This window comes from Odontesthes bonariensis, chromosome 21, assembly GCF_027942865.1.
Source record: "Odontesthes bonariensis isolate fOdoBon6 chromosome 21, fOdoBon6.hap1, whole genome shotgun sequence".
Taxonomy (NCBI): domain Eukaryota; kingdom Metazoa; phylum Chordata; class Actinopteri; order Atheriniformes; family Atherinopsidae; genus Odontesthes; species Odontesthes bonariensis.
The window spans coordinates 5,396,161-5,417,310 of NC_134526.1; the positions used below are offsets into that span (position 1 = coordinate 5,396,161).

Sequence of the window (21,150 nt, forward strand, 5' to 3'; positions counted from 1 at the left end):
TCACGGTGGATGAACAAACCACACCTTTTAAAACCTACATTTCAGTGGAAAACCAGCTGACATCTTATCTCTGGTCTTCTCTCGTCGGGTTCAGAGTGTTTTTCTTCTTGTCGTGGATCAAAGCCAGAATTCCTTTGCACTCCTGTTTACCTGCATTTCCATCACTAATCTTTAATTATCACTCACTTATTACGCTTCCTTGTTGAAGTTCAACCTGCAGAGCCAGTTTGGCTCAACATGAAACAATAGAGACGCCTATAAAAAAATCCTCTGAACCTTTACCTGGAGCCTGGGTTTGAGATGGTTTTCGTGGCCTTGAAGAATATCTGCGTTAAACTCTGCAAAGAGACTCAGCTAATCAGTTTAGTTCAGTTCAGTTCAGTTCAGTCCCTGATATAATAATTAATAATTATATTAATTATAATAATTATTGCCCCTCCAGGGGAAATTTGATTTGCAGAGTACAGTGCAACCAAACTTGATTTGAACAATCCTAAACGAAGTAAGAGTATAAATATCAGAGAGTATAATAAAGTGTATAAAAGATAAAAGATGCCACAAGAACAGTGCATTTAAAGGGACAGTTCGCCTCTTTTGACATGAAGCTGTATGACATCCCATATTAGCAACATCATTTGTCCTTCCTCTGTTCGGTTTAGCTTTAGTCCATAATGTCTTTCTGCATCTGGGTCCTCAGCTGTTTTTATAACCGTTGCTAGTTTGATTTATTCTGTGCTCCAAGTTCTTTAGGTTAGAGAGAACAGATCCCGGCTGAATAAAGCAGAGAAAATGCGTTTTAAAAAGACACAAATGTTCATAGGGAACAGAAATGCTGCAGAAAATGAGCAGCTTGAAAGGTGAAAGATGTTTGTTTTAGGGAGGAACCGGGAGGTGTTGGGCGTGTCATGGACAGGTGACTGTCGGAGCTGATGGAGGTGTGACTGCATCACATAAAAGGTATAAATGCTTGAGCTGGAGCTGATCTGAAGAAGTTATCTGACAGTTATGGCATTACAGCTGATCTACGTGGTGACGGTGCTGGCTCTCCTGAATCAAGGTAAGAATCTGCTCAGTGCACACCTGGATCGCTTTCAGCCAGAGTTCATGTTAATGAAGGAAAAGGTGTCACAACACAGAATAACGATCAGGAAAGAATGTAAAATAAAGCGTCACACTGAGCTGCTGCTGGAGCGTCCGACCGGTGTTCATGTTGTGGGTTTAAAAGTTTGTTTTCCTCTGATGTGATGGGACAAAGAGGAAAGACTGGTTCCTGCTCTGAGGTTGGATTCTGCTCAGACTCATCCTGAGGGCTGAAAGGTGTGAGTGTTAGTTTGAGTTGAGAGCAGAGGAGAACACCCACACTCAGGTGGGAAGTGGGAAACTTCTCAGAGATCTCAGTCATCCTTTCAGGAGAAACCTGCTGTTCAGTCAGGAATCACAGCCTCTGTGGGGGGGTTCAGGACAACTTCATCTGTCTCAGAAGTTAAACACTTTATTTCAGGTTTGAACACATTTAAGGTAAACACTAGAAACTTGTGCATACCTTAAATATGTTAAAAACTTCCTGAAATAAAGTGTTTAACTTCTAAAAACACTTCATTTTTAACACAAATATAAATTCCTGATCTGAAGGACCTGTTCATGACATCTGAGCATTTATTTGTGATGTTTCCACATTTATAAATATAGATATCTATCTATAGATGGATATCTATGACTGTGGTGTATTAATAATGATCTGTTTACTGAATTAATAATGTACGCTGAGCTCCTGAGGTCACGTCCTCCCCGTGTATGCCTGCGTTCTCTCGATCACATTAGCTGCTTTCCTTCATGAATCAGACTGAAAATCCTTTTTATTTGTTTTAAAAGGCTCATTAACTTGTTTCAGTCTCAGCCGTTTCTTCCTGATTTTATAAAGATGTTCAATGTTTAAAAACCTCTCAGAGAAAATGAATAATAATTAATATTTTTAGTATTTTAATGATTAAGATCCACTTTATTGTCATGTATACATGCATACACACGAAATTTGTCCTCCGCTTTTAACCCATCCAGGTTGGCACCTGGTGACATGCACATGCACATGCACATGCACATGCACATGCACATGCACATGCACATGCACATGCACATGCACATGCACATGCACAGGGTCACACACTCAGAGACAGATGCCAACCTGGAGCGGTGGGCAGCCATGAAGCGCCCTGGGAGCATGGGGGATACGGTGCCTTGCTCAAGGGTACCTCAGCCGTGACAAGGAGGTGGACTGACACCCCTCCAGCTATCAGTTCCACCAATCTTTTTTTTTTGAGTGGCGAGAGTGGGAATCGAACCGCCAACCTTCCGGTTATTGGACTCTAGCCACTGAGCCACGGCCGCCCATGCCATATGGGTTAGTTCATTTCCCCCTTAAAATGTGATTGGAAGACATTTCCATTGGTCACAAATCAATACCAAGACTTTTAAACTCATTTCTTCTATTTGTACAATTTTATAGTTAATATGTAATAAAGACATGCAGGAATCTGTCTGCACAGCAGGGGGCGCTGATGGATTATTTCAAGGAATATTACGTTAAAAAAACACTGAAAATTAATTAATTTAATTTAATTTTTAGATCTTATGGCCAACTTTTAACGTTTGAATTGAGGTTGCAGAAGATTCTGTGTAATAACAGGAACATTTTGATATTTTAAACTTTTATCCAACGCATTCAGCAAACTTTATTTCACTCAGCGTGTTATTATCACAGGTTTTCCTCAGCAGAAAGTAGTTTTCAGAGAAAATAGAGATTCCTTTATTCTCATTGCAAGTAAACACAAAGAAGTACTTAGCACTAAGTAGAGCTCTTTATGAAGATGATAAAAGGAAACTGCATTCATTAAATCAAATTAAATTTATTTGTAGCACATTTCATGTCCAAAACAGTTCAAAGTGCTTTACACAAAATAAAAGCATTGCAGCAGGGAGTGGAAGAAGCATTAAAAATACATAAAAGAATATAAAGAGAAACAAATAAAATAATTTCAATGAATTTAAAAACGAGCAACAGTCCAGATAAGTTCTAAGATATCGTGCAGATTTCATGCATGGACACATGAGAAAAGAAATGTTTTTAACCTGGATTTAAAAATGTCTCCATTTGGTGAAAGTTTCATCTCCACTCTGAAAGCGCAGAAGAGGATGTCCTCATGTATCAGGAAACCTTTGACACTGAACAGAGGGATAACAGTGGAGAAGCCCCCCTCTGTTAACACCAGTTTTGAACCTTTACAGCGAACCAATCCTTTTTGTTTGACTTGTTTGCTTTTATCTTTCAGAGTCACAGTCACAGTTGAGTGGTAAGTCAAAGCTTCTGTACATAAAGCAACATTTACAGATTTAGACTCTTTTTATTCTTCTTGCTCAGAGCAGACGGATGATTTAATGTGTGTGTTTCCTCAGATTGTGGTCAGCCACGACTCAACAGCAGGATTGTTGGAGGACAGGCTGCTGCTGAAGGCAGCTGGCCCTGGCAGGTCAGTCTGCATACCTCCCGTCACTTCTGTGGAGGATCCCTCATCAACAATCAGTGGGTGCTGAGTGCTGCTCACTGCTTCGAAAGGTGAGCGACACGGGTAGAGCTCATAGAGTTTCAGAGTTTATCAGTTTCTGATAAATCTGGTGTGATGTTCTTCAGGTATCCAGTAGCAACAGAGACACAAGTGATTTATTCTGAATCATCCAAGTCAGGGAGCGAGTTAGGAATAAAACACCCCTCTGAAAAAAAGCTCAAGTCCTCCATGTTTCTCATTATTATATCATATTATATATAATATTATATCATTTAAGCTCATAAACCCCAAACAGGAGAGTGTCTTTGTTGTCATTTTGCTTGTTTTACTGGCTGTTGAATCTGTTTTTGGTTGTTTTGTGTCTCTTTTGGAAAAACTGGAACATTCCTCATAAAATTATGGAACTATGAATTGTGTTAAACCAAATCTCAACATTTAAGCTAGTCATGCCCTCCTGACAAATAATTAAGGAACTAATATCTTTTAGTTTCCCCTGAAACTCTTTGGAGAACTACTAGAAGCCCCCCGTCCCACTTTGAAAACCTTAAATATTTCAAATTATTTAAGAAATAAATGATTATGTTGTGCAAAGGACGGTTTCATCAACCTTTAAAATGTCACTTCTTCTGGTCTCAGTAACAACCCATCAGGCCTGACTGTGTTTCTGGGTCGTCAGAGTCAGGAGGGATCCAACCCTAATGAGGTGTCTCGCACAGTGTCACAGATCATCCGTCATCCTGACTACAACTCAGGAACTAACTTCAACAACGACATTGCCCTCTTGAGGCTGTCTTCACCAGTGACTTTTACCAACTTCATTGCACCTGTGTGCCTGGCAGCCTCAAATAGCACCTTCTTCAGCGGCGTTGACACCTGGGTCACCGGCTGGGGCACCAATGGAAGTGAAGGTGGGTCATAGAATGGAATAAACTAGAAAATTTCTGAAGAAATTCTGATGGGTGCGAAGCTACTGCCCGCCCAGAGACAGAGGCTGTAGTTCAGTGTTTCCTGTCACATATAAACTTTGAATCATGTCAGTATGGCTGAGTTATGAGGCCTCCAAAATAGGCCAGTTTTTGATTTTCAATGCATTTTCCCATTGACAATTTTCCCACTTTTTCCCATTTTGCCGGAATTGCTTTCCACTAATGAGACTCAAAAGTCATTGCACACTATTCCCCATCGTTGCGCACGCACTGGTGTGCTTTTTATGTCGCTCGGACCATTGGTGCAGTACTAGTAGCGCGCCGAAATTCATGACGGAAACGGGAGAAAAATAAGAGTTTGGCACAAGATTAGTATGTGTGTCTAATGGCTTCGGCACTGGCACCCATAAATACAGATATAGGGGCTGCCTGATAAAGAGCATGTCATGGTATTGGGATGTATAAGATAGGATGTTTTAACACCTTTTTGCACACAGTCTGTTTTTATGGGTGAAGACTTAAAAAGTGACATACATGCGTTGTTATTGTAAGGTTTCTAAATGTTGGAGAGGCCTCAGAGAAGGCATTGATGGAAGAAACTGAGGTCCCAGAAAGCAATGAATGTTTGAAAGTTGTCCCACATCTTCAGTCTTCTTATGGCCCATAAATGGCCTTGACTGACATTTACATCACATTCATTTCAGACATGCTTTAACCTAAAGTGAGGAACACAATGTAGACTTAGGTATCTTGCCCACATTGAATTCAAATGGACCAGAACCCATCAGTTTGAATAATGACTCGTCCAGAACTACAGCTGCCCAGCTAACGAATGGCATAGACTCAAGATGAGTGTTGCTGCCAAAACTTAGACACATTTTATTCAGACAGAGCCCAAAACTGCCTTTTATATTTGGCCTTCAGACATGAATGGCTACCGAATACCTACTTTTGTTAATGTCTATTCATATCTTTAATTTGATCCTATCTGTATATTTTGTACAATTCCCTGTAATATCTGCATAGTTTTACTTTTTCTTTTCTTTTCCATCAATGAAATGAATGACAATAAAAGTAAATCTTATATACAAGTGCCCAAATGCTCTCTGGGGCGCTGATTGCTTTGACAAGTCAGTACAAAACCCAAAACTTCCTAAACTTCTTGGATTCTTCATGGTCACATGTTGTTTATTTAACTGTATTTGCGTCTGTCCCCTTAGTGCCCCTTCCTTCTCCACAAAATCTGATGGAGGTGGAGGTGCCGATTGTGGGAAACAGAGGGTGTAAGTGTAACTATGGAGTGAACGCAATCACAGACAACATGGTGTGTGCCGGATTATCTGAGGGAGGGAAAGACTCCTGCCAGGTAATCATTTTCATCAGATTTTTATTAGGGATGCACCGATCTGATATTTGGAGCCGATATCAGAGAAAATTCTAGATCGGGTATCAGTGACAATGGGCCGATCCATATCGGCCATTTATTTTTCCCCTTGACCTGTCCAGCATTGGCATTCATGCAAGGGCCTTTTGCCCCCTCTAGTGGTGAAAAAAGTTGTTAAATTGGGACTCAGAGAAGCTATTGTTTTGTTCAAATGCTTTTGTAATGGATGTCTAATTTCCATTTACACAAAACTATATAAAGAGCTGATTGCTATTTATTTTGAAAGTCTACCAACCAAACTAGTGAAGCTATTGTTTTTTTTTCTCAATTTCAGCTCCTTTGTTATTTAATATTTTGTTTTACATTGGATTTTGAATCCCTAACTGAACTGAACCAGTTCCACTTGTTATATTTTTATGATTAAGATTGTTTTACTGGTGCACAATTATTAAATAAATAAGTAATTCAGTACATTTATATGTCTATTTGTTTTTTAAAAAAAACAGGAAAGAAATGTTTAAGTCAAGTCTGATGTTGCCTTGCACAAAAGAATGATCCCAGTCTTTTCCACGCAACGAATCTTACCATTTGTGGTTTGTTACCATAATTCCGCGCTGTTTTTTTGTATTGGATCGGTATCGGCTGATACTAAACCTCAGATATCGGTATCAGAGGTGAAAAAAGCGGATCAGTGCATCCCTAAGTTTTACCTTATAGATTCCTTCTCCTCACTTGCTCTAACCAAAATGTTTCTGGTCTTGAAGGGAGACTCAGGAGGTCCGCTGGTAAGTAAGCAGGGCGGTCGGTGGATTCAGGCGGGCATTGTCAGCTTTGGAAGAGGATGTGCTCTGCCTGATTTTCCAGGAGTTTATGCTCGAGTGTCCCGGTATGAGACATGGATCAACAGCCAGATAACAAGCAACCAGCCGGGTTTTATCAGCTTCACATCCACTGGGACTGACAGTGACCTCAGCGTCTCGTGCACAGGCCTCCCGGCAATTACCACTACAACCACTACCACAACAACCACTACAACAACCACTGCAACAACAATGCCTACAACAACCACCACACCAACCACTGCAACAACAATGCCTACAACAACCACCACACCAACCACTGCAACAACAATGCCTACAACAACCACCACACCAACCACTGCAACAACAACCACTACAACAACCACCACACCAACCACTGCAACAACAACCACTACAACAAGTCCCCCTCAAAGCACCACACCCAAGCGTAAGTAGCTGTCATGCTCTGACTTTCTGACAAATTCATTTTCAGTGTTATTAAACCGTTATTATTAACCTGTATCTGTTAAAAACGCAGCTTAACAGCTTTTTTAAATTGTGCAGTACTTAGACAAAAAATAGAACCGAAAATGTTTTCTCTCCAGCGGTGGTCTGTGGACAAGCTCCACTGAATTCCCGTATTTTGGGGGGAAGCTCGGTGGCGAGGGCCGGCGAGTGGCCGTGGATGGCGAGCCTGCAGAAGAACGGACGACATGTGTGCGGTGGGACGCTGGTGGCTGTGGACTCGGTGATGAGCAATGCAAACTGCTTCTCAGGGTGAGTAGATGACATTAGATATTTAGTTAGTTTGAATGATGAAATTACAAGTTAGAACATCAAAGTTATTACAGCTGATCCTCATGATCACCACACACCATGAATGCAAATTAAGGAAAGCTACATCCTAAAAAGCAAAAAAAGGTCCAACTTCTTTTTTAAAGGGATACTTCGCCTCTTTTGACATGAAGCTGTATGACATCCCATATCAGCAACATCATTTATGAACATCTTCTTACCCCCTGCTGCGTCCTGTGAGCAGAGTTCCAGCCTCGTTTTGGCGTTGATGAAAGTAGTCCAGCTAGTTGGCTGGGGTTTAAAAAATAAAGCGTTTTGCTTCTCAAAACAATATGCGTTCAACAGAGTAATACATTTGCATCACAAAATCGTTCTCCAGGAAAAAGTCAGACCTCATAATCGCTTGGACCTATTTTCTCTCCCTTCGTATCACTGCCTGCTGTGCAGACTGTGCGGACCGAAGTGCAGACCGAGCAGCAAACACCGTAACAGGCGCGGCTGTCGGCAGGCGGCAGGAGGCAGTGATACGTTTTCGGTTATTATTTGTCTTAATTTAGTTTGTCTTCCCACCCACAGCTCCCCGGTGGCGTCTGAGTGGACGGTCGTGTTGGGTCGATTGAAGCAGAACGGATCAAACCCCTTCGAGGTGTCACTAAGTGTAACAAACATCACTCTGAGCAACCTGACGGGGTCCAACGTCGCCGTGCTGCAGCTGTCAGCCCGACCAACCCTGACCGTATACATCCAGCCTATCTGCCTGGACACCGGGCGGAGCTTCCCTGTGGGCTCGACTTGCTGGATAGCCGGCTGGAGTTCTGGGCGAGGAAGAGGTGAGTCAACAGCACAAATACAGACACAGTAAATCTAAACTGTTACAGATTAAATCTTATGGGGTTTTTTTTGTTTTAAACTTTAGAAGAGCAAGTTCTGCAGGAGTTCCAGACCACGATACAAAACTGTGGGAATGCATCAACAGCCGACAGCATTTGTACAGGACAGTTTACACTGGAGCAGGTACATTAAGGGATTATTACAGATAGTGATCACCAACCATTTCTTGATATGTTGTTCATAAATGTGTTTCTTCAGACTCCTGCACAAATCTGACAACCCAGAAAAATCCCATGATTTATGTTGTTGGGGGCGATTTGCTTTCAGTAGGGTCTCACATGGCAAATCAATCCTGGATGAGAGACCAGATGTGCAAACCCAATAACAAACAAGGAAGAAATACAAATAGCTTGAGAAAGGGATACCGCTGCCTACCCTGGAGCCAGACATAGGTTGGACAACAAGACAACAAAAGGTTGGACCTTTATCAATCAAGCCCATCTGGGCTTAACCTAGAAGAGGATTGAGCGACCACCTAACCACCCGATTGTGGATCAGATTTAATTCTTAAGGCAGGTCTGATCCCTGTGACTCTATACTGCCTTGAGGGACATAAAATATCACTTCGGGAAAGAGCCGGAGTTTGTGCGAAAGACTGAAAAACACTGACAAGATATAGAGGGTTGTTCCCTTTCTTAAGAAAGGGGGACCAGAAGGTGCTTTTTAACTACAATGAGATCACTCTACTCAGCTTGGTTGGTAAAGTCAGTGCCTATGCACTGGAGAGCAGTTTGGCTGATAGTTCACCGCTGTGACCATTGTGGTTTTGATACAGGGTATGGGGTTCTGGACCATCTCCATACCTTCTCAAGGATTCTGGAAGGTGCACAAGAGTCGCCCATGTTCCTTTTGGGGTTGGAAAAAGAATATGAATATGGTATTTGGGGTATCCTTTTGGAGCTAATTTGGGAATTTGGGAATATGGCATGCTGGCCATGTTGGCCATTTTGTTCATATGCACCAGAGAGAAATGCTTAGGTTTAATGGTGGGAGCCAAAGAGCAGAAACTGTCCAGGTCAGTGGGCTCAGGTTGGTATATCTATTATTTGGGTTCATTCAGCCGTGACCTTCAACACCCATTGGGGTGGTTTATTGCAAAGTGTGAAGAGGCTGAGATGAAAATGAAGAACTCAAAGTGTGAGGCAATAGTTTCAGCCCAGCAAAGGTGGATTTATTCAGTCAATCAATTAAGCTTTATTATGGACTCGAGGTCAGAGACCCAAGATCAAGACATAGACCAAGAAACTAAACCCATCCATCCATCAATCCGTTATCTTCTGCTTATCCGGGGTCGGGTCATGGAGTCCTTTGGGAAACCCAGACATCCCTCTCCCCAGTGATACTCTCCAGCTCTTCCTGAGAGATCCTGAGGTGTTCTGGTTCTGCCCCGGGATCTCCTTTCAGTTGAACATGTCCGAAAACGGCAGATGAATCACTTCAGCTGACTACTTTTGATGTGGATGAGCAGTGGCTATACTCTGAGCTCCTTCAAACTCCTCGCCCTATCTCTAAAACTGAGCCCAGCTGCCATCCTAAAGGTGCTTTGGTCACATTCTGGTACAAATCGAGTTTGTTTACATTGTATGTTGGGACACCAACAGGGTTACCTCTTGTCTCCAATCCTGTTTGTGACTTTCACGGAAAGGATTTCGAGGCGTACTCTGGGAGGGGAGGACGTCTGGTTTGGGAACCTCAGAGTTACATCTCTGCCTTTTTGCAGATGATGCATTTCTGTTGGCTTCTTCAAGCCATGACCTTCAGCGCACAGCCAGGAAAAGGTGAAGTGTGCCCTCCGGATCAGTGATGGGTCCCTGCCTCAATTGGCGCTACTCTGATCTGTTGTTATGAAGACGGAGCTGAGCTGGAAGGCAAAGTTTTCAAAATACTGATCCGTCTTCATTCCAACCCTTACCTGTGGTCAAGGGAAAAATCTCAGAGCTTGGCATAAAACTTCACATGAAACTACACAAGAAAATAGTCTTTATGCATCATATGTTGCAAGCGATTCGACAAACTGATTTCCCTTCTGTTTTTTCAGGGTGACTCTGGAGGTCCGCTCATGTGTACGAGCGATGGTTCTTGGTTCCAGCCGGCCGTGTTATCGTTTGCAGGCTCGTCTAACAGGAGGAAACGAGACACAGTGATGGTCTTCGAAAAACTGACCCGCTTCCAGACCTTCCTGACTCGGTCACTGGGAACATTCCTGTCTCCGACCTCCAACACCAGCACCACCGTTACCACGGCCACCACGGCCTCCACCACCTTGACCACCGTGACGACGACCAGCGGGAGCAGCCCTGTTCACTCCTCCATCCTCCTCAGCCTCCATCTCCTCGTCTTATCCTTGTGTCTCCAACTCTTCTCATAGAGGAGTCCAGTTTAATCTAATTTACATGATGTGTCAGGCACAAATGAATGTAAAAATATACTTAAATTTGCCACTTTATCGGCATAAACCCAACTGACTCACAGAGCACGAGGAATCAGCCACTCAGGGCTCCAGCTGTATATGTGCCAATAATCTTCTGGGCCTCTATTGAAGCCTGGTTATCGATGCATATAAATGATGATGGGGTCATCCACAAGATCCTTTGATTTCTCTGCTTATTTTAGTGTTTTATTTTTCTATTCTGACCGTATCCTCCAGCCAGCTTCATCACTGTATCTGTAATGTGGTCAGCACTTTATTTTAGGGGTGTGAAAATGAAGAATTCTTAAAGCTGCACTTGAACGCATCACTTTGGCATTCCAACATTTTATAGTATGTTTACCAAATCTGTACTGGGCTGAAATATGTTTAAAATATGTCATTTTTGTCAAATGAAGACTATTTAACATCCATTTTAAGAAGAACGATTTGATAAACAAAGCGTTACTTTACAGTCAGTGGATTTGGAGCATCGTATTTTAGATGTTTCAGGAATGTGGTGTGAATGTTTGAAGTATATTTTGAAGTATATTTTCTATCTGAAATTCATAGCACTTAATGTTCATCGTCGGTATTTGCACTGAAAATGATAATGATCAATCTGCACCATAATCAGCAGTAATAAAAGTATCTAATCTTTTATTAAACCAAAGAGTCTTCCAAGGGGAACATTGATATTGTGTAGTTGTCTTCTTGCTGTATTGACCTTCCTGACCAACATTTTCTGTTGTGCTGTAATGGTGCAGCGATGATTAGATGTTGTTTACATTAATACCTATGAAATATAACTGTGTCCAATGTTAAATGAATAACTTCCACTTGTGCTGTTGCGCAGGGCTTTGAGAGTCACTTCTTCTTCCTGACGTGCTGACGTTTCCGCAGTAAGACGTATTCTGACATCACTTCCTGTTACCACATTTGTTTTCTGTTGGACTCTTCTTGGATTCCTAAATCTCACTATTTTCATTCTTATAATGACACATTTCACATTGTAAACTCCATCACAGACTTCTTGTTCTGTTCTCGGACACATTTCTAGAGATCTCTGGTGTTCGACAGGTTTTCACTTTTTGTCCAGAGTTCACTAGCTTCACATGGCCACCAGCTCTCTCTCTCTCTCTCTCTATCCATATCCTGTTTTCACTGTTTCGTGTGTCAGCTGTTTAGTTACTGCACTGCCTCCTATAGCGATAATGGTAAATGTAACAAATGTAGTCTGTCTTTGTTTTAGCCCACAGAGCACCGAGGGTAAACATTCTATTCATGGTGATAGGAAAAGGATTGAACGAAGCTTGTGGGGTCACATGGCATTGAAAGGATCAGATTATTGGCTAAATGACAATAAGACTGAGTTATAAGGGTAATTCTCCTTGGATATATGGCGGTGAATGAATGGGATCAGAGGCACAAAGCGTGTCATACCCCGGTATGATAGGTGGCGCTGTACCCATTCCAGCTGTTGCTAATAGAGCCACTTCCTGTTGACCTCTTCACCACCAACAACAACAACAAACTCAGTCATTGGAGAAAGATGGAGAACGCAGAGCCAGATGAAGCTACGTCCCTCTACATTTGGTCTGTGATGAGCTGCTTGTTGCACAAACTCGATGCCCAACGGAGCATTCTCCATCGCGTTGTTTGTTTCTTTCTGACGGCGACAACAACAGGAATATCGTCTCCTTTGACTTCCGGGTCACGACCCCGGGAAAACATCTGGAGCATGCGCAGAACGCAAAGTCTGATTCACCACGAGCTTCAGCGTCTACAAGCAGGTTTAGAGTGACTTTCAACCCGGTTATCTCGGGGTCTGAATCCGATCCGATCCAATTCTTAGTCCGATTAAGGTGTCTACATGCACTTAATAACTCAGTCTGATTGGAATTTAGCCAATAATCCGATCCTTTCAGTGCCATGTGACCCCACTGAGTCATTTAATAAGGAATAAAACCCCTTTAAATTAGTTGTTTTTAGTGTGAGTTGCCACACCACCTGTGATGAACAAAGCCATCTGATTGGGATGAAGTGTAAAGGAAAGGACGCCTCATATCTGCAGATGTATTTAAGATATTTATGTTGACATGAATTTAAAGGAGTCATGTTGATCATGACACAAGTCCAGAGACTCTCTTAACAGTAGTTTAGAGCGTTTACCCTCTCACTGACTTGTTTAATTGGCTGCCGCTCCTGTTGGAACATAGCCCAGATTCTACCTGATGATAAGTATTACGCTTTCACATTGTAACTGAAAGCAGCCGGCATCCAGAGCTTGTTTTTTTTGTGTATTCATTCGAGCTCGTCCACATATGGGAGAATTAAACCAACAAAGGGAAGTGATGAAAGCAACATTTATACTGCTCTTACCAAGGCTGGATTAACTCTATGGGCCTGCGGCACAATGCCCAGGGGCACCAACCATTTACAGCCAGTGGGGGGCACCACACGACAAACTTTAAAAATATTTTTTTCATGAATGTTTGTACACTTAAAATGGTTACACTTGACATAAATATTCATACAAAATTCATTATTAAAACTAATGTGATAAGAACAGCAACGATATATATCATAATTCTGAGCAATAGTGGCCTAATGTGAACATTAACCCCCCTCCCTCAACCTGTCAGTTGAGCCAGTCCACCTATGGTGAAATGTATCTATTTTTTAAAAAACGCGGTAAAAATAAAAAAAAATGGATAGACATCAATTGAGTGGTTGTGCGAAGAGAAAAATAAAAAAAAATGAAAGACTCCATAACAGCAACAGGGCCTAGGCCATAACTTATGGTGCTCTGGGACGGCTGTGGCAATGACGTCCCCTGGATAATAGGAGTGTTGTTAGTGCTGCATAGGTGGATGCTCTTTGAATTGATAATATATTTCAATATAGACAAATGCTCTTCAAATTGATACACATTTTGAATCTTTACATTTTAATATATGGATGCTGTTTGGATTGATAGTAAATTGAATTGATTGGTTTTAAATGGAGATATTTGAATAATCCTACATACTGTATATAGATGGATGCTGCTTTAATTGTTACTGATTTTGAATGAATACGTTTGAAAATGTAGCCTAGATGATTACTGTTATGTTGCTTCCTTATAGTGTAAGTAAACTATTTTGCCCGAGACACAACAGGGAGGACATGTTGCTGGTTCAGTCCTTTTATTCTGCTGTAGAACTCGTGGTTACAAAGTATGCCCCAGTGGCGGTCTGCCATCTACTGGTGATAATTGATATGTCTATGTTCATACAGGACAGATACCTTTTGAATTTATGCACATATGTAAATAATTGTACATCTGAATATGCTGTACTGGATGTTATTTGAATTTATATTTCGAATTTTCAATTCATTTCAATATGCCTATCCTTGGTTGTTTTCAGTGCATTTGATGGGCTGGTGTAGCCTACTTAGTAAAATTTCAATGAGGAAGAAAGACACTTTTTATGTGTACTCTTGCTTATGTACATGCTACTATTTCAGCAAAGGTCAAAGTTTGTGAGTGCAGTAGGTTACTGAAGGCGCGCGCAAGGTGTGGGGGGGGTACACTTGAGGTTTACACATTGACTTAATACGGCCCTGGCTCTTACGTACGAGGCAGCACCAGTTTCTGTTGCGGTTACCATGTTTCAGATAGAAAAGAAGCTAAAAAAGATGCAAAGTGGAGTCTGAAAGCAAGATACAGATAATCTGAGGGGGGGGGGGGGAGTGTAATTAACCATCATCCTGATCACATGTATCACACACACACACAGCTGGAGTAAACTTCCTCCTCCTTTTATCTCCCCGGAGGTAAAACTGGCGCTGGTTACAGGAACGTGAACCTCCAAATGCATCGAACAACCTCACAGCTAACAATGCTAAAACAGTTTCTCTACATAGTAATAAAACCAGGTGGGCACATCAGCATAAGTTATCACTGGAATCATCAACCAAAAGACTCGACTTCAACTGGCAACATCACAAGAGATTAACCACTAAACTGTTGCAGAATTTGATATAAATCAGCAACATGATGGATAAAATGATGTAAGTACTGCTGATGATTAAATGCTCAAGTATGGAAAAACATTCCACCAAAATCAGCAGCTCCTCACCAGGGTTACTTATGTCTGTTTGTTCGTTGGCGAGGACGAGTTACGGTGTGTTTACGGACCTTAGCTGTCGTCAACAGCTGGACATCTGCTGTGTGATTTAATGCAGTAACACAGACATAATGAAGCTGTTCCTGCAGTCAGACCAACAACCCTCCAGCTTTATATATAGATACAGATAGTTCCTCTGTTGTTCCCAGAGGGAAACAGGTTAGCATGTAGCTGTAAGCTAGCAGCAGATGCTAGCAAACAATGTGACCTGATGAGAACCAAAGGGGTGTTTTGTTTTTGGACTTCTGTGCTCGTCATGGATTATCCATTAATGTTAATTCATCAATTATGTTTGTGTCATCTGGTTTCACCAGACTTTAATGTTTTCCTTCTTGTTTTTGGAGCACGGCCAAAATTCCTTTGCACTACCTGCATTTCCATCACTAATCTTTAATTATCACTCTTCAACCTGCAGATCCATTTTACCTTCGCATGGAACAATGTTTAACTTAGAACAATAGAGATGCCTCTAAAAATGCCCTTAACCATTATGTCATGCATGACATTATAGTCTGGACATGTGTTAAAGTCTGAAAAACCTTCATTGTTGCTCTCTAGATCTTGAAGAATGTCTACATGAGCTCATCGTCACCAGTCTCTCAACACTGATATCAATCTAGGTTTGGATGTTCAGTAAAATGGGCAGACTTGATACCAGAGAACCAATCACAAACAAGAACAAACTGTGATTCTGAATAAATTAAAAAATAGGGCTGGGCGAGTTATTATCACGTTAACTAGTCAATTATTTAACGCCGATTAATATTTTATCACGCATTAACACAGTTTTTTTTGTGCCTTTAATGGATAGGAAAGTTCAGAGAGACAGGAAGCAGGGGGCAAAGAGAGGGGGAACGACATGCAGCACAGGGCCGTCCGATGCGGGACTCGAACCAGTTGCAGCGAGGACTGTAGCCTCTGTACATGGGGCGCCTGCTCAGCCCACTACGCCACGGACCACCCCTGTTTTATTATTTATTTTATTATTGTAAAAGTCTGTTGCTGTGGAAAAGAAAGTAATCGGCGGATCCACCAAACATTGAGAAGGGTACGGAACTTTTACTCGGCCATTTTCATTTTAAAGTTCTTCCAGACGGCGGAGTCGACAGAACCAAAGTCATCTGTAAACACTGCCAAGTTGAATTGTCTTCTCAGCGTAGTAGTTCCAGTCTAAAATATCACTTAAAGGCAAAACACACAACTGATAGCAGCAAGTCATTCAAGGAAACAGACAGTGGAGCGAGGCTTCTACATAAAAACTACAGAAAGATGCTGATGTTAAAAGTGTGTTTGCACAACAAATGTTATGGCACTTTCATTCATATGGCAGCACATTTAAAATAAAACTAAATGCTAAAAGCTATACGCTACTTTTGGATTCATTTTTGGATTCTGCGTACAAATGCGATTAATCGTGATTAATCAGGGAAATCATGTGATTAATTAGATTAAACATTTTAATCGTTGCCCAGCCCTAGTAAAAAACCTTCATAACTCCAAATAGTTTGTAATTTGTCGATCAAAAACAAAAACAAAGTTCTGAAAACCTGGTCAGTAACATTGGGACTCTGCCTGGAGAATTTCACCCAGTGAGTGAAAAGTTGTAGAAAAATGTATTTAAAGTGAGAGTTTAACAGGATGAAACGAGTTCCTTGTGCTGTGTTTATTATACATCATTTTATCTGCAAATGAAAAAGAAAACATGCAAAAGCAGAACATAGAACCTTTAAATTTAGTCTTAAAACTCAATTTTATTACTTTGCTTTGAATTTCTTTTTTTTTTGTTGGTTTCTGTTTATTTTATTGCTTTTATTACATTAAAGCTCTTGCATTTCATTTAGCAATTTGAGCTACCTTATTTACTTTTCATCCTACAGAAAGTTGATCAGTTGCAGCCGTTTTAAATGTGTTTTTTAAATAAACGACTCGATTGTCCTCCATTATGTGGCACCACAGTACCGCAACAGAACCAAACACTGAAAATACGGCAGGACTTTCACTATTTAGTCTATTAAGATGGTCGTGCTTTTTTATCTCCTCCATCTTGACCTGATATTGACAGAAACAACTGGGTGCACATGCAAATTTCCACTGAGGATGCTGTGTTTAGACTCGATTGGTTCATGTGTTTATCTCTTGCACTACTTGATTACCGTTCAGTGTAATTTTAGTTTAGATAATTAACTTTTACAAAGTTATTATTACTTTTTACACTGGTGGATCAACTGAGTCATTACACCAGAGATTATTAAGAAGCTATACAGATCTTTACACGGACTCAGGACCCAACTCATTTAGATAAGAGGCTCTAATTTAACAATTGGATAAGCCTTAATGATGAAAAAATATTTTCAATCATTTTCGTAAAATTTTGTAATTTAATCCCAAACAGGAACATCATTTCCTTTTTATATATACCTTCACATCCCATTTACTCTCAACCTAAGGTCACAGGACCATAGCCCTAACCCTAAGCCCCCCCCCTTCTATGCCACAATTTGAAAAATTAATTTGAATAATTTTCTCCCAAAAACCGGGACCGGAGGGTGTGTTCCAACTATAGGGGGATCACACTCCTCAGCCTCCCTGGTAAGGTCTATTCGGGGGTACTGGAGAGGAGGATCCGCCGGATAATCGAATCTCGGATTCAGGAGGTGCAGTGTGGTTTTCGTCCTGGCCGTGGAACAGTGGACCAGCTCTATACCCTCGGCAGGATCCTGGAGGGAGCATGGGAGTTCGCCCAACCGGTCTACATGTGTTTTGTGGACTTGGAGAAGGCGTTCGACTGTCTCCCTATGGGACTCCTGTGGGGGGTGCTCCGGGAGTATGGAGTGCCGGACTCCTTGATGTGGGCTGTTCGGTCTCTGTATGACCGGTGTCAGAGTTTGGTCCGCATTGCCGGCAGTAAGTCGGACATGTTTCCTGTGAGGGTTGGACTCAGGGCTGCCCTTTGTCACTGATTCTGTTCATAATTTTTATGGACAGAATTTCTAGGCGCAGCCAGGGCGTTGAGGGGTCCGTTTTGGCGACCTCAGAATCGGGTCTCTGCTTTTTGCGGATGATGTGGTTCTGTTAGCGTCGTCGGGCCGTGACCTTCAGCTCTCACTGGAGCGGTTCGCAGCCGAGTGTGAAGCGGCTGGGATGAGAATCAGCACCTCCAAATCTGAGACCATGGTCTTCGGCCGGAAAAGGGTGGAATGCTCTCTTCGGGTCGGGAATGAGATCCTTCCCTAAGAGGAGGAGTTCAAGTATCTCGGGGTCTTGTTCACGAGTGAGGGACGAATGGAGCAGGAGATTGACAGACGGATCGGTGCGGCGTCTGCAGTGATGCGGGCTCTGCACCGGCCCGTCGTGGTGAAGAAGGAGCTGAGCCAGAAGGCGAAGCTCTCGATTTACCGGTCAATCTATGTTCCTACCCTCACCTATGGTCACGAGCTGTGGGTAGTGACCGAAAGAACGAGATCGCGAATACAAGCGGCCGAAATGAGTTTCCTCCGCAGGGTGTCTGGGCTCTCCCTTAGAGATAGGGTGAGAAGCTCGGTCATCCGGGAGGGGCTCAGAGTAGAACCGCTGCTCCTCCGCATCGAGAGGAGTCAGATGAGGTGGCTCGGGCATCTGGTTAGGATGCCTCCTGGACGCCTCCCCGGTGAGGTTTTCCGGGCCCGTCCCACTGGGAGGAGGCCCCGAGGAAGACCCAGGACACGTTGGAGAGACTATGTTTCTCGGCTGGCCTGGGAACGCCTCGGGGTCCCCCCAGAAGAGCTGGAGGAAGTGGCCGGGGACAGGGACGTCTGGGTTTCTCTGCTCAAGCTGCTGCCCCCACGACCCGATTCCCGGACCAGCGGAAGATAATGGTGGATGGATGGATGGAAACTTGTTTACCCTAAATTAGACCACCATACTTTTCAATTTTACACCTTCCCCTTCCACTTACCCAAAGCCTAAGATCACAGAACCAGAGCCCTAACCCTAAGTCCACCTTAGGGTTAGGGTGGACTTAGGGTTATATATATATGTCTATCACACCCACATTCAACACATCTCAAATGGCACAAAGTTTGAAAACTATGCCAGTACACGCAGCAATTACCAGCCAGATCACGAGTTGTAGCGTGCACCCGCCTTGGCTTCTATCCCAAACTCCATGGCAGCTAATAAGTTGCGTGGGAGGGGAGCCACTGAGTAAATACTCACAAACCTAACCTGTTTCAGAGCATGTTGCAGCCTCATCGTTACCATGGCAGAGGTGGGTACAGCAGCCAAAAACTGTACTCAAGTAAAAGTAAAAAGTATTCATCCAAATAATTACTTGAGTAAGAGTAAAAAAGTGCTCGGTGAAAAAACTACTCAAGTACTGAGTAACTGTTGAGTAACGTCTGATTTATTTGTTAACACAAGCATTCAATCAGACAGACAAAAAGACTAAATAATCATCTTTAGGCAAATTAGAGTTCATCCAACTGATAAAATAAATTAAAATGAAATAATCAATTACAAAATAGCTTAAATTAAAATAATCCAGGTAAATTCAGGTACTTCAATAAAAAATTAAAGAGACTTAGGAAATGTTTAAAACATATGTAACCCATATGTAACCTAAAAAACAAACATTCACCTATCCATGGGGGAAAAACGAGTTTAGGAAACTTACCGCTACATGTTTCCTCAAGTTAGATGTTGAGTTTCTGCTGAAATGTGCGTTTGTTTTGGTTGACACAGAAGACACATAATGTAGCTGCTGTTTCTCACTCTTTGTAAGGTAAACATGCTTTCAGTATGAGGCCTCGTCTGCGTCTTCATTTCCCACCGTTGGTTCTGACATTTTTCATCTGTTTCTTTGTTTGTTTGCTACGACTGCTAATGCTAAAGCTAACCCGTCCCGCGAGATTGAGTATGGTCACGTGACCAGACTGCACGGCTACGTCTGATTGGTGAAACACAGTTACTGGTCTTTTCTCGTCGGGTTGAGAGTGTTTTTCTTCTTGTCATGGATCAAAGCCAGAATTCCTTTGCACTCCTGTTTACCTGCATTTCCATCACTAATCTTTAATTATCACTCACTTATTACGCATCCTTGTTGAAGTTCAACCTGCAGATCCAGTTTGGCTCCACATGAAACAATAAAGACGCCTCTAAAAAAATACCCTGGACCTTTACCTGCAGTCTGGGTTTGAGATGGTTTTCGTGGCCTTGAAGAATATCTGCGTTAAACTCTGCAAAGAGACTCAGCTAATCAGTCCAGTCCAGTTTAGTTTAGTTAATTTCAGAGCTTTATTGCCCCTCCAGGGGAAATTTGATTTGCAGAGTACAGTGCAACCAAACTTGATTTGAACAATCCTAAACGAAGTAAGAGTATAAATATCAGAGGGTATAATAAAGTGTATAAAAGATAAAAGATGCCACAAGAACAGTGCATTTAAAGGGATAGTTTGCCTCTTTTGACATGAAGCTGTATGACATCCCATATTAGCAACATCATTTGTCCTTCCTCTGTTCGGTTTAGCTTGGAGGGGCGGAGCTTATGGCGTTTGTAAGCGAATTTAATCATGGCTAGGAAGGGACAAAACGGGCCGCCAAGACGGCTAGGAGATGACGGCAGGGCCTTTGCCCTTAGAATGGCATGGTTAGAGAACAGACTCGGGCATGGGCCCAGATGATAGAGGTTTGCATGGAAGTTAATGCCAGCTAGGAGGGATCGAATATAAGGGAGCTTGAAACGGCGCTGGTCAAAGCTATGCAGGAGAGCCTAAATAAAACTATTAAATGTACGTATATTATTAACAGGTCCTTTTTTTTTTTTTTTCTTCCGTCCTTTACAAAAGGGGAAAAATTCAAAGCAAAGGTTAGTAACCCTGCAACCACTGACATGAATGCAAAACACGAGTAGCTGAAAGACAAAAGTAGAGCCAGCAGATCAGCTGCTACACAGAAGCACCCATTTACTTATTCAAATATTAAGCAGCTCAGAGTGGCTAACAATCTTTTAAAAGCAACAATATTTCATTGATCCGGGACAAAAGTAGCTGTGTGAGGTGCGCCCAGACACAATGAGAGATGACTGCTGTCACACTGCCTTGGGAGCGGCTGATTGAGAATACGGTGGTGTCGGTGTAAAAACAACTAATAACAAAATCTATCATACGGCACAATACTCTGCAAATTGCCCGCAGATCAGTGTGGCCTTGTGCAAAAGGCAGAAGAGTCACAACATTCGA

At 42.2% G+C, this 21,150-nt stretch overlaps 1 protein-coding gene across 1 annotated transcript; it reads left to right on the forward strand.

Annotated features, from left to right (window-relative positions):
- Positions 1-993: 993 nt before the first annotated feature.
- On the forward strand, positions 994-11,459 carry LOC142372061 (transmembrane protease serine 9-like). The gene is made up of 10 exons (XM_075454838.1): positions 994-1,057; positions 3,327-3,347; positions 3,451-3,610; positions 4,197-4,468; positions 5,707-5,852; positions 6,635-7,118; positions 7,276-7,447; positions 8,042-8,295; positions 8,382-8,479; positions 10,395-11,459. Exons 1-10 carry the CDS (start codon positions 1,006-1,008, stop codon positions 10,722-10,724), a joined length of 1,989 nt encoding a protein of 662 aa, XP_075310953.1. The 5' UTR covers positions 994-1,005; the 3' UTR covers positions 10,725-11,459.
- Positions 11,460-21,150: the final 9,691 nt, after the last annotated feature.

What these genes read in the sequence shown, in the direction of transcription:
- LOC142372061 (XM_075454838.1), top strand. Translation starts at nt 1,006, where the DNA reads ATGGCATTACAGCTGATCTACGTGGTGACGGTGCTGGCTCTCCTGAAT. An exon ending in GCTGCTCACTGCTTCGAAAG is followed by an intron (nt 3,611 to 4,196) that starts GTGAGCGACACG and finishes TTCTGGTCTCAG; the next exon opens with TAACAACCCATCAGGCCTGA. An exon ending in AATGCAAACTGCTTCTCAGG is followed by an intron (nt 7,448 to 8,041) that starts GTGAGTAGATGA and finishes TCCCACCCACAG; the next exon opens with CTCCCCGGTGGCGTCTGAGT.